Source organism: Topomyia yanbarensis, chromosome 2 (assembly GCF_030247195.1).
Source record: "Topomyia yanbarensis strain Yona2022 chromosome 2, ASM3024719v1, whole genome shotgun sequence".
In the NCBI taxonomy this organism is placed as follows: domain Eukaryota; kingdom Metazoa; phylum Arthropoda; class Insecta; order Diptera; family Culicidae; genus Topomyia; species Topomyia yanbarensis.
In genome coordinates this window covers 340,652,262-340,665,807 of record NC_080671.1, presented here as the reverse complement: position 1 = coordinate 340,665,807, position 13,546 = coordinate 340,652,262, and the positions used below count along the sequence as shown (strand labels likewise).

At 40.4% G+C, this 13,546-nt stretch overlaps 1 protein-coding gene across 1 annotated transcript in view; it reads right to left on the bottom strand.

Moving 5' to 3' along the window:
• Positions 1 to 8,994: 8,994 nt before the first annotated feature.
• LOC131684068 (uncharacterized) overlaps positions 8,995 to 13,546 on the bottom strand; it is a 63,464-nt gene continuing 58,912 nt past the window's right edge. Inside the window, exon 6 of the mRNA XM_058966595.1 lies at positions 8,995 to 13,512. Coding sequence (XP_058822578.1) covers positions 13,151 to 13,512 — 362 coding nt within the window. The 3' untranslated portion in view covers positions 8,995 to 13,150. The remainder of the gene's footprint in view (positions 13,513 to 13,546) is intronic.

The following is a 13,546-nucleotide window of genomic DNA, read 5'->3' as shown; positions in this document are numbered from 1 at the left end:
CAGCTCATGACCCGCGGTACAAACAGGCGAACTGGTAGGCGAACCTTGTCAAGGAGGATGTAGTTGGGAAGAGAGGACCCGGCGAATGTCACCCGAATCGAGCCTGATAGAGAGTAGGTAGTCTTACCTCCCTCGGTGTTTGCGGTATACAATTGTTTGCATTCTAAGATCTTAATCTGTTCAAGAGAGGGGTCCTTAAAGCAACCAACCCCGTGCTCCAACAGTTCTTCGCATTTCAGGCCCGGTTCTGACACTACCCCATCGATTTCACAGGCCACACAAGGCACGTACGCTTTAAATTCCCGCGTAAAGCGCTCACAGCAAGCAATCGCGTTTGCCTGGCCGAGATCATTCACTAGAACACGTATCTTGTTTGCCCGAACACGTGTTATCTGAGTTACGGCCGGGTAATTAGCAGTCAGATCTCGAGAAAGTTTTAATATATTAACCGGTTTCTCTCCGGTCCGAAAATATACCACCCATGGCCCAGAGGAACCTTCTGGGTACTGCTTTATACGGGGAGCAATGCGAGTATTAGGGGGATCAGGGACTTCCATGATTACATCAGATGGTATTTCGCCCTCGGCCATTTAAGCACGAGGGCAGAGCGTTATATAAACGGGAATGTGTCTTATTATTTGATTACAAGGTAAAGTAAAAGTAGGGAAAAGGAAAGAAAGCAAACGAGGAAAAAAAATAAAGCAAAACTTATCTGCAAACAACGTCGATTGTTCCGCACCAGCGAAAACAATGTACTGGATTTACTGCCGGCACCAGCAGAATGGCAGCTAACGAACGAACAAAGGATGACCTTCACTCACTGAACACACCGAACACCACTGTGAAATATAACGATCCGTTCCGTTCAAAGGTTGGGAGACGTATGAAATGGAACAGTTGTACCGCTCTCAAGAAACCCGAAAATTTTATCAGAAGCTCAACGCATCCCGCTAAAGCTTCGTGCCGCGAACCGAAATTTGTAGGGATAAGGATGGAAACATTCTGATGGATGGACGAGAGGTGGAAGCAAAACTGCTTTATACACTTTGACGGCAATGAATAAACGGATGCCAAGGCAGCGGAGGAGACTATTACGTCAGTACGGCTGACGATGGAAACCAGCCTATTCCCACTGTAACAGACATACTTTATAACTTCACAAAATATTCCCACAAGTCATAAAATCCAATCCCTACATGCATCAATGTGAATCCTTCTCAGATCACAGGTCATAAAACCCAAATCAAACATATCCTTTAGTCAGGCCACTTGAAATCAGGCCACACTCATATTTTCATTTTTCTGATCGTAAATTACTCGAACGATCGTATTCAAATCCAACTTGCATAACCAGATGGGCGCATTCCAGTTAAACCATTCTGGGTCACACCACTTGTTATAGCAACATTCTCACTAGGTCATTATTATGCTAAGGCGACAAATAAACAGCCTTGCGTAACAAACAAGCACCGGTCGCACCCGATGCACTCATACTTATTCATCAATTTGTTTTTCCTTTTACGCTACCCGTACATAATTATGTACTTTGGAATTGTAACTGACTCTTCCCATCTTTATGTACATAGAATAGTAAAGCTAATTTAGCTAGGTTAGCTCTTAAGATTTTCAAACTGAATAAAACAGAAGTTGTTAAACTACCAAGAACATATATCCATGTTGGACTACCGAGAGCATGTGTCCATCAAGTTGTTAAACTACCGAGAACATACGTCCATGTTAGATTACATGTTGGAAGATGGCATTCAACAGCTCAAGAACAATTAATCTGCACACACTGATAGTCAGAATCTGGGAATCCGAACAGCTACCGGAGGAGTGGAAGCAAGGGGTTATTTGCCCCATCTATAAGAAGGGCGACAAGCTTTGATGTGAGAACTACAGAGCGATCACCATCCTCAATGCCGCGTACAAAGTGTTATCCCAGGTTATCTACCGACACCTATCACCTATTACAAATGGGTTCGTGGGAAGTTATCAGCAAATCCTCCAGAAATGCTGTGGATACCAGGTCTCAATGTACCACCTGTTCGTCGATTTCAAGGCGACATACGATAGCATCAACCGCACTGAGCTATGAAAAATGATTAACGAGTACCTGCCTATCCGGGAAGCTCACAAGACTAATTAAATCTAAGATGGAGGGGGCGCAAAATTGTGTGAGGATATCGGGTGAACTCTCAAGTTCATTCGGATCCTTCCGGGGACTAAGACGAGGTGATGGTCTCTCGTGTCTGTTGTTTAACATTGCACTAGAAGATGTTATGCAGGGAGCCGGGTTTAACAACCGAGGCACGATTTTTACACGATCCAGCCAATTTGTATGCTTTGCGGATGACATGGACCTTATTGGGAGAACATTTGAAACGGTGGCTGAGCATTACACCAGACTGCAACGAGAAGCAGCAAAAGTTGGATTGGGGTGAACGCGTCTAAAACAAAGTACATGCTGATAGGAGGGACCGAACGGGAAAGATCCCGCGTAGGAAGCAGTGTTACTATCGACGGGGATGTATTCGAGGTAGTGAAGGATTTCATATACCTCGGATCTCTGCTAACGGCTGATAATAATAACAGTCAAGAAATTCACCCACGCACTAAATGCACCATGTACAGAACGCTGATAAGACTGGTCGTCCTCCACGGGCACGAAACCTGGACCCTGCTCGAGGAGGACCTGCAAGCACTCGGAGTCTTCGAGCGCCGTGTACTTAGGACTATCTTTGGCGGCGTGCAGGAGAATGATGTGTGGAGGCGAAGGATGAACCACGAGCTCGCCAGGCTCTACGGCGAATCAAGTAGGTGGCCAAAGCCGGAAGGATACGATGGGTAGGGCATGTTGCGAGAATGCCGGACAACAAGCCTGCTAAAGTTGTGTTCTTCTCAAATCCGGCAGGCACAAGACGACGAGGAGTACAGTGGGCTAGGTGGGCTGATCAGGTGCAGCAAGATCTATAAAGTATCGAACGCAACCGTGGGTGGAGAGAGGCAGCCGCGAACCGAGTGTTATGAAGAAGAATTGTTGATCAGATTGTATCAAAATAATTGATGTAACATCATATAAATAATAAAACGTAACGTCACAATCTTTCTTGTTAGATTAGTTGTAATGTCGCAATCTTTCTTGTTAGACCAGCCACATCAACTTTCTTGATTCCGTTGCCCGCCGAAGTGACTCAACAAAGAGGTCTTTTTTAAAGGCTTTCGTCTTTCCGGTCGTCCTTCTCCGTGCAGTTGCAGGTTTCCGTTGGTCGATGCGATAGCGAATCGCGTAGTAGTCGTTATGGGGATACTTTTCGCAAACTCTCCAGGAAATGTTCGCCGACAGAATGTGGCGGAAATTCTCTCGTTTCATGAACCAACTAACTCCCAGTTTTATCACGATACCAGGAGCCATTTAGCTCCCCGCTTCGCCGCGCTCTACTAGATGTAGTTGAGCCAAAAGGTAGATGCCGAGGTCTGTCGCCAAATTTCACTACAAGGAAATATTCTCAGAAGATATCTTTTGCAAATAAAACTGAGAATTCCATTTAACCCTTAAAGGCGCAAATCAATTTTTTTAGAATTTTGTGAAAATCGTCTAACAGCTATATCACGTTAATACAATAATTTTTAGACGATTTTCAGGATGTTGTTTTAAAACAACATTGCGCATTTAAGGGTTAAAATATTGGGCATAAATTCAGTTTTTTTTTTAAAAAATTTCATTAATATAATACCGCTACTACGCCACTGATTAATTGGCATAAAGTCATAGCGCGTAACTGACACTTGGCATCATTTATTTTATCTCCAGGACAACGGTAATTTGGCATAACGGTCATTTAGCATACTTTCTAATTTTGTGTAAAGACCAAATGACCCTTTGGCATAATTTTGAGAAGGGATCATACTGGAGGTCATTTGCCATTTTTTATCTACAGGGAAACATACATAATTTTAGAGTGTGCGACAAGTAAGGTTAGGGATCATCCATAAATGACGTAGCATTTTTTTTTAGTAATTTTTAACACCCCCACTCTCCCATCGTAGCATTTCGTCACAAACCCCTAAATACCCCCCTGGTAATTACATAGCTTGGCGGTAACGCTCCCCCCTCTTGTCCCCGTAAAAAAACTATGTTATTTATATGAAACGGGTAAGATTGTCGTGACATCAGGTTCTCGTTTAAAAAAGCTACGTAACATTGCAAGACCCCCCATGCTCCTGTCGTCACACATCACAAAATTCAATACACCCCCCTCCCCCATATAATGCTACGTCACTTATGGATGATCCCTATTCGGTGTAATTTTGAGCCGTGCTACTGCAGGTTTAAAATTAATTAGTTCATTCTTCTTTACAAATTAATAAATAACATGTCGCTCCGTCGGACTTGCACTAATTCATAGTCCCTATGTTTGACCAATCCGGGCAAACTTGTGGATCACAGGTTTGCTTGCGGTGGGCCGCCGCTTCCAATGGCGGGTCGGTGGTAACCTCGCCTGGCTTTGTGCCGCTTCGGATCCTCGGTCACGATTATGCGGCTAAGCCGCATTACACTGGCTTCGTCCGAAGTGCTAGAACAGTGTAACAACCGGTGATTTAATATATGTAAATCCATGCAATAAATCATCGTTTGAAAAATTTGGCGATATCAAGAAATGATAAAGTTAACTATGGTCTGGATCAAACGGTATATAACTCGAAAGAACAGCTGATGATATAAAGAAGGATAATAGGGATAATTTTAATTGTTGAAATGTGCTATGGAAAGCTAAAACTCACTGGCGATCATTATAATGTTAAAAAAACAAAACATACGTCTGGTGAATCGCAGTTCTAGTGCACTTTTTCAACAATAACCTGTAAAATCTACAATATAGTATAACGTAAGTCATAAAAAAAATGAACAAACACAAGAATCTCAAAAATGAAACTCAAAAGAACTGCTTTTATATAAAAGATGACAAAATCCAAAGTCCGATAGTTGAGCTCAGGCAGAACAGTGATCGGCGCATGCCCCGCATATTCGATATCGTGGTAACCGTCGCCACAAGCGCAGATACCGCTATCCGCTAGCCCAATATGTCTGAGCGTCTAAGGTGAAGTGATTGGACATGGGCCGAGACATCACACGAATGAAATCCCGACCCTCATCTATCCCCTTGAACCAAGGTTTCGTCGATACTTTCGAAATGATAGAATGCAGCCACAATCCTAACTTTCCATTGCTCCAAGATGTCTGCCAGCTTTCTAGCGTCCTGTGACGAGAGATGTTGAAAAAATTAATTGAAGCAGATTGGCCTTTCATAAATGTCCCCATCCAAAGCGCCCGCCTTAGCTTAAAAGTCCGCTTCTTCATAGAGCAATGCAAAAGAACCCAAACTAAGGTAACCTTGTACGATCTTACAGACAAAGTACGCAGGAGCTTCCATGTTTTCCCCAGAAAATATGGAATGTGCTTTCTATTCTGCTTTCATCGAACGGAGAACCTTTATTAAAGAAAGGATGCCTGAAACAATAAGGTAATGATGCGTGGGCAAAGTATCAATAAAACCAAGCGGATATTGCATAGCAGCGAGTTCTGCGACGCAAAATGAAGCAGGATCGTTGAGTTTGAAAGAGGAGGTGAGGTTTTGATTGAATATACAGAAGTCAGTGAAGCCGTTGAGACTTGACCCGTCGGTGTAAAACATCTTGTTGCAGTCGACTTCTCGAAATTTACTATGAAATATGTTTGGGATCACCAGAGTCGAACCAGATCTCGAGATATTTAAATGCAAAGAACTGATTGATCGTTACATCCCTTAATTGAAACTGAAGTTGTGCTAGCTTACGTTTCCTAGAAAATACGACTAGCTCAGTTTTCTCCTTGGAGAACTTGATACCCAGCCGGAGGGCCCAAGCAGACAACTTGTCCAAGGTATCTTGCAATGGTCCATGCAAATCGGCATCTTTGGGACCTCTAATAGGGATCACACCGTCATCTGCAAGCTGCCTTAGCGTGCTTAAATTGACAAGACAATGTTATTCACGTAAAAGTTGTAGAGAAGAGGGCTAAGACCTGAGCCCTGGGGAAGACCCATGTAGCTAATTTGTGATGTCGATAAATCACCATGTGAAATATGCATGTTTTTGGACAACATTTTCTCGAACAACTTTCGGATTGCAATTGCAATCGGAGTTGTGGTTGGAGATTCGTTTTTCTGGTATTTGGATGGTGATGACCTTCACTTGCCTCCAGTTTTCAGGGACAATGTTACCCTCAAGAAACTTATGAAATAAAATCAACAAGTTGAACTCGATTTTGTTTGGCCCTGGGGCTTTATTGTTACATGATAACAATAAAGGGAGAACCCCACCATCGAAAAAGGTGTTTCGTTCACGGTATCGTGAGCGGACACGGCGTTGTAGATCTTCTGTTCCGGGGCTAAATCCGAACAAACCTTAGCAAAATCGATTATCCAACGGTTTGAATATTCCATGCTCTCGTTAATACTGTTTCGGTTTCGTATACGCCGGGCCGTGCTCTAAAGAGTGCTCAAAGATGTTTCTCTCGTTAATCCGTCGACGCACCGGCGCCAGTAACCACATTTCTTGGCTTTCATCAAACTCTTCATTCGCGTTTCTAACGTCGCGTACTATCAATAGCCAGCAGGTAACCCGTCGTCCCGGAAGGTCTTGTACGCGGCGGCCTTCTCAGCGTACACGCTTGAAAACTCTTTTTCCCACCATCGATTGGGAGACCGTCTGCGAGAGTTCCCGTCTGGCACGCGTTTAGTCTGAGCTTAACTCGCGGTGTAGAGAATCAAGCTAGCCAAGAACCAATACTCTTACTCTGGAGGAAGCTCTTTTGTGGATTCTATTTTACCGGATATCGCGAACGCGTAGTTCTTCTAATCAATGTTTCGTGTGAACGCTAATAGCTTTGTTGTTTATGAACGTATTTCCGTCTGGTTATCACCAAACAATTCGGAATTAACTGAAATTATGTTTTATTGCTATAGTGTTTTTGTATTTCAATAGCATACTATTGAAAAACAAGCAAAAATGAACAGATCTCGAAAACGTGAAAACTCCCATACATCAGTCAATCTATCCCCGGCAGCGCCGTCAATAGGGAGCAGCTTAGTGATTCAAACGAACACGAAAAGTTATAAATAAATGTGCCGTGTGCCTGTTTTAATCAGTTGTTGCTCTTTTGCCAGACAAATAACATCGTGCCTATAGCGTCTGGTACGACAGATTTGAGCACCCAGCACACTACGCTTCTATGAATGACGTCATCCTCGACTATTTAAAGAATATCATTTCTCGAGCGACTTCATTCTCCCGTCGGGCCGTAAAGAACAGCAGTAGCAATCATGCATGTTGACAATGCGCTGCGATGAGTGCTGCATTTGATCACTGCTACCGCTGGGGGTGATCCGATGTAAATAGCGCGCGGCTGGAAGAGTTGGAAAACCTCAGTTGAAGCTGACTAATTGTTCCATCCTGCATGTTATTGTTAAATTAAAAGCCCTTTTAAGGGCTATAACAAACAATGAAGAACAAATTTGAATATTTCCAATCATTGACAGTGATAATCCAATTGCGCAGTTTATATTCGTTATTTGTTGCTTGCATACGCGCAAGCAATCTGAAATTTGCAACAATCTGTTATTTGTTTAAATTTATCCTTCAGAAGCAATACAAAAATGTACAGTTATTTAAAAGTATATTGCCATGCTGAAATTGGCGAAAATCAAACCAAATCCAAAAGTCTGCAATATCATAGAAATCGGAGGATGTGAAAAATCCGCAAATATTTTTTCGTTATTCTGCATGAAGGGTCCTTCCATCATCAGTGCGAAAGTGATAAAAGCCGATGTCTCGTTTCAAGCTATCAGTATTTCATATCAGATTCTGAAGGGAAAGGTTGTTTCTTTTTATTTCGAAATATTTATCTGATGTAAGTAGCGTGAGAGGGCAGACCTTGTTTTGCAGCTGACTAATTGTTCCATTCTGCATGTTATTTTTGTTAAACCAAAAGCCCTTAGTTAGTTTAGTACTTTTCATTCCATAGCACGCGTGTTTGTGGATTCCACAAATAGTCCTTTCCAGGATTCCACCAATGGACTCCAAATATAGAACATTTCAGAGTTAATGTAAATTAAACCACCGAATATATAAAGATACATATGTTAAACTTTCTTCGTTTACGAATAGTTTGAGTTATGACCAGTTATTTTTCTATCGTGCTTGTAAACATTTTATGTGATAGCAAGTATTTAAAGATAGATGTAAGATTTTGTTTGTGAGCATCATTAATTTATGTTCCCATTTCGTGGATTTGAATAAAACTTTTTTAAAACTTGAATTTGTCACACTACAGGTTATCGATTTTAATTTAAAAATTCAACAATTATCTCTAGTAAAGAATAGCATGCCTGTGTGTAGTTCTCAAACAGTCGATAGCATTAAGGGGTTTTAATTTGGCCACGAATAATATTGCTTGCTCATAAAACTGGCTGCATTTTTAATGTTATCGTGGTCGTGTCTTGTACACAACCCTTAAATTTTTTCGATTGCTCTAGTTCTCGTCTTGATTTGGGGTTTGCTCAGGACCATTAATGGCGCGTTTTGGAGCTAGGGACAACCCGGTACTGGTTTTTCCCTGATACTAATAAAACGATGAGATGAAGCCGAAACGCAAATTCCTTAACTAATTTAGTTAGCTTTTACTCAATTTTCCCTTTAGTGGAGAAAAAATGGTTTTTACTCATTTTTTTCTCCTTAGGGAGAACTATAACAAAGATACTTTACCTGATTTCTGGTTGATTGGATCTCACGGTAGCTTCTGGCATTCCAGCGATTACTATTTCTGTTGACTAGAAACATGTGCTATTGTTTTCAGGTCCAGACTGGCTCAATATATTTTCGGATACCAGAAATGTAACGTGGCGGCGCTCAAGTCCGTGAAAATGATGGATTAAATTGGAAAAAATAAACAAATTGATATTCAAATCTTTTATTCGAAACCTACGCATCGTCATAGCTTACACAACTTTGTTTCATCAGTACTGAAACAGCGGCTTGATTCAGCTTTTCGATTTATTTATTAAATAGTATCTTGTTACATAAATCTAGAGTGCACATATTTATTCTTTGTTCCAAATACCTATATCTAATTAAATAATGCTATCATATAAGGAAATGTGTGTACTGTCACCTGCCTTTCCGGTGTATAAACAAATGAAGCCAACCGAAGCGCTTTTGGTTTGCCCCATCCTATAACTAACTTTGGAAGTAAAACAAGTAGTTTTTCAAACGTCTCTAGAAAGCTCCTTGGGATTATAAGCTCAGCTCTACTCAGGGAACAGTAAACCAACTATGAAACGAACACTTCATATGTGCATATGGTATTACCAATTATACACGAAATTGAACACAAGTGTGCAAAATCCCACAGAGGAGCCCAAATAATTGTTTCAAAATCGTTTAACACAAGTCCAACAATGGACGTTTGTTGAACGGTTATAAGGACCACAGATTTTTTTGTCTCAGAAAAATCTCAACGTCTTCGGCTGGGTTGAACCCAGACCAATTGGGGTGAGTGACGTGAGTGCTTACCACTCATCCACCGGTGCCGTCCAACCTGTTAATAACCTTTCAATTCCACTATCACTTTGTGTGTATCGTCAGAACTGTTTCAGCCTACTGGTTTTCAAAAGTTTCGTCCGAAAATGACACTGACGGCAAGTTGTGGTTGAAATACACGTAGGTATCTACTTAATCAAGTAAAGTGATAAAGAAATGAAAAGGCTGTAAAACATCTTACTGGGATTTAATGAAATTATTCCACTGAAGAGCTTTAAATGAAACCAGTTGAAAAGTTTTGACTCATTAGGAATTGGTGTACATTGCACTTCTAGGTGATTCAACGCAAACATGCACTTTTATATTACTCATTTAAGAAATGTGCGCCCACTCTGTGTTCAATTTAGTGTTCAATGCACAATAGTTGATAGTATTTACAGTGTTGCCAATGAGACTCTTCCGGGTTTGCTGTGAGTAAATACTGTTTTAGGCAACTAACCCTACCCTAGCCTATTACAAATTCTTACTATAAAATAGGCATCATGGCGCACACATTTAACGTATAGCACTGGCACTATCTACGACAGTGTTGGAAGCTACTGCCGAGGGAAGTTTTTCGTGTTTAGGCTGTTTCGCGGAGTTAGCGCTATCGGTTACTTTTGGATTATAGTGCAAAATTACAATATGATTTATGGTTAACTTTCTGGCGTCGACAATTCAATAATTATGGCCAAAATCAATATTTATGGTATCCACAAATTTTCTCTAAAACATTGCAAACATTTTTGACACCGATTTTTAAACAAATATCACCTATTCTCGTTTCCCGAAGCTGACAACAGAAGTGAACAATGACTTATTCTGTTTTTGCCTTACCCCGAAACAGAATAGGGTTCTAACCCTAATTGGGTCATTAAGTGAAGAATAAATTTCTTCTTTTATTACATAAATCGATAGAGCTCAGTTTTCTAAATATAACAATATACATGTCCAACCCTTAAGAGTTCGGAGCTATTATGTGTTAATAAATTTTCTACGAAAATGTAAATACGTTCTTTGACACTGTATGTCAAGTATACATCGGTAAGCATCTCTGACAGTTAATCCAGCAGTATGATAGGGGTAAATTAAAGTTGGTCAAATTAAAGGTGTTAAGACATTCACCGAAACGTACACGCCGCACCAACTGCTTAATAAACGCGGCTCTATTTGATATTTGCAGTAGTAATAAGCGTCCCATTTTGGTTGAAACGAAAGGACAATTTTTAAAGCAGAATTTGATTGATAAGTATAGCTCATTAAACCAATTTGATCAATTCTGTAATTTAAAAAGAATTTTTGAATTTTACTGATCCTGGTGAATTTGGCACCACTTGCATCTGGGATCGTTTATAAATTACGTAACGCTTTTAGGGGGAGAGGGCGGCAAATTGTGTCATATGGGAGAGGGGGTGTAAGCTACAATGTTACGTAACGTGTTTTTGCCGAAGAAAAAAATATTTAAGAATTTGTTACGTAATAGTGGAGGAGGGGATAAAGAAATTTGTGACAATTTATTACATAGGGGGAGAGGCAGTCAATTTTGGGCAATTTCTGCGTTACGTAATTTATGAATGGTCCTTCTGGTATACTCAAGCTGTACAGAACGTTGCATAATGTAGGGCATTCAGCCGTTCGTTATGCAAATTTGCAACATTATGACAGATTGGCTAAGCGCGGTGTTACATGAATCGGGGCCGTTCCTTTCAATCAGGAAAGGCCGTGTGGAATTTTGGAAAAATTCGCTAATAAAAACGGCATTCGGCCCAATGTCTCAATTACTGTCAGATAACGCATATTGACCTTTGACCGGATTTGAAACTGAAACCTCCATTTACAAACTCTTTATTACGTAATATTCGATGTACGTAACCTCTTTTTACGAATTAAAGCTGGAATATTGAACTCTTTTTACGAACCAAGTTCATAAAAAAAGTTTAAGTACGTACAGTACAGTACGATATTGCATAAAATTTAACATTATTCTTAGTTAACTGTTACTAATAAAAGTTGGGTATATTCGAAATAGGGTTGATGAGTACGTGACGGAAAATGATACCTGACGCCATTTTAAAATTCGAGATGGTGACTACCGGTTTAAATTCTCTATAACTTCAAAAATATGGGTATTTTCGATATAAGGTTGACGAGAACATGGCGCAAATCCATGTCCGCAGCCATTTTGAAATCCGGTTTAGATTAGGTTTATAACCTCAAAAATACAGGTATTTTTGGAATGGGGTTGACGAGTAGATGAAGGAAATCGATATCTGAAGCCATCTTGAAATTTAAGATGGCGACTTCCAGTTTAGATAAACTCTGTAAACTCTACAACATGGGGCTGACGAGTACATTACGGCAATCGATATCTGAAGCCATTTTCAAATTTAAGATGGCGACATCCGGTTTAGATAAATTCTCTATAACCTCAACACTATGGGTATTTTCGAAATGGGGTTGACCTAACACATGGCGGACATCAAGATCTGAAGCTATTTTAAAATCCAAGATTGCGTCTTCCGGTTTAAATAAATTCTTGGATCTCAAAAAGATTCCAATCATCCATTTTCATCATTAACCTGATAATCACGTTCCAAAAATACCCATATTGGTAGGGGAACTTTATGAAATAGCTTTCAAAAAACGAACACTTTTTTTACCAACTAATTCAATTTACGAACCCCCGGATTAGTTCGTAAATGGAGGTTCCAGTGTATCTACTTTCAGCGATGGAGCGATCGTTACATAAAATCCTTACCGCTGTTATCGAGTTAGCAATCGAGTAATCGAGCAATTACATAGATGAAATACTTCATTTCAAATCAACAATAATTTATTTGATTCACAATCTCAGTAACCAATGTCAGAGTTTTATGATTTCATTTTTAAGTCAGTCACTGCAGGTTTACTTGAAACTAACATTTTTAAATGGCTTTGGTAAACATTACAGCCAACCTGGAGCGACTCGAATCTAAAAACGAAGCCAGCATTAAATTTATAGTTTGATTCGTGCTTTGTTTAAAGTTGTAATAACGTAAGTGTTAATTTTCATCTTCAACTACGGCAGCACGTAAAATTTTATTTTGTGTCGTCCATTTTTGTATAAAATGCATGATAATTTGTTAACTTGGTTTCTTGACAACCGGAGTTTTATCAGGGTTTTTGATATAAATTTAAAGTTTTTACGCGCCGTGCCTGAATCTACATAGATTTCTTATTTTACATCGTCAGAGGAACACAAGTAAGTCATTAAAATTCCGTCTTTAGATAAGTATCTAATTCTACCTGAAGCGAACATGCTGTTTGACACTAGATGTCCAACTGTGGGACAGCATCCTCTAAATGAAGCAAAAAGTTGAAACGGTACATTTTCGGCGGAAAATGCCAAATTTACCGGAATTAAAAATTTGCCAGCACAATAAAGCACCGTTTACTGACGACTAGAAACGTCTTCCCGTAAAATACCTCTAATTGAGCGCGTTTAGAAGTACTTTAGCTTCAGTAGGCATTAATAGTCGTGAGCACAGAATCGTCATAAATGAACTTTAGCGGCCTTTCGTTGACTTTCCAATTTCAGCTCCAGCATCGTGTAGGGAACAACGGAGATCACAAGCAAAATGGCCAGGATGATAATCTTCGGCGATTCACAGAGTAATCCGTGGCCGGCAAATGTGATTCCCAGGCCGAGAAATCGGAGAGCCTGCAGCGGTGACAGGACCTCGGGCACCTTGGTTGAGTGCGTTAGGGTGACCAGAGCAGAGATTAGCGTTTCCCATACCGCATTGCATACTCCCCAGGCCGCCGGTATGACATACAGTACGGCACTGTCATCTTTTGAAGGTTTCCAGCGTAGCAAAACTAGTAGAAGGCAGGCATGGAAGATAAAACCAGCGACTGAAATTGAAATAACAGGATTATCAATAGAACG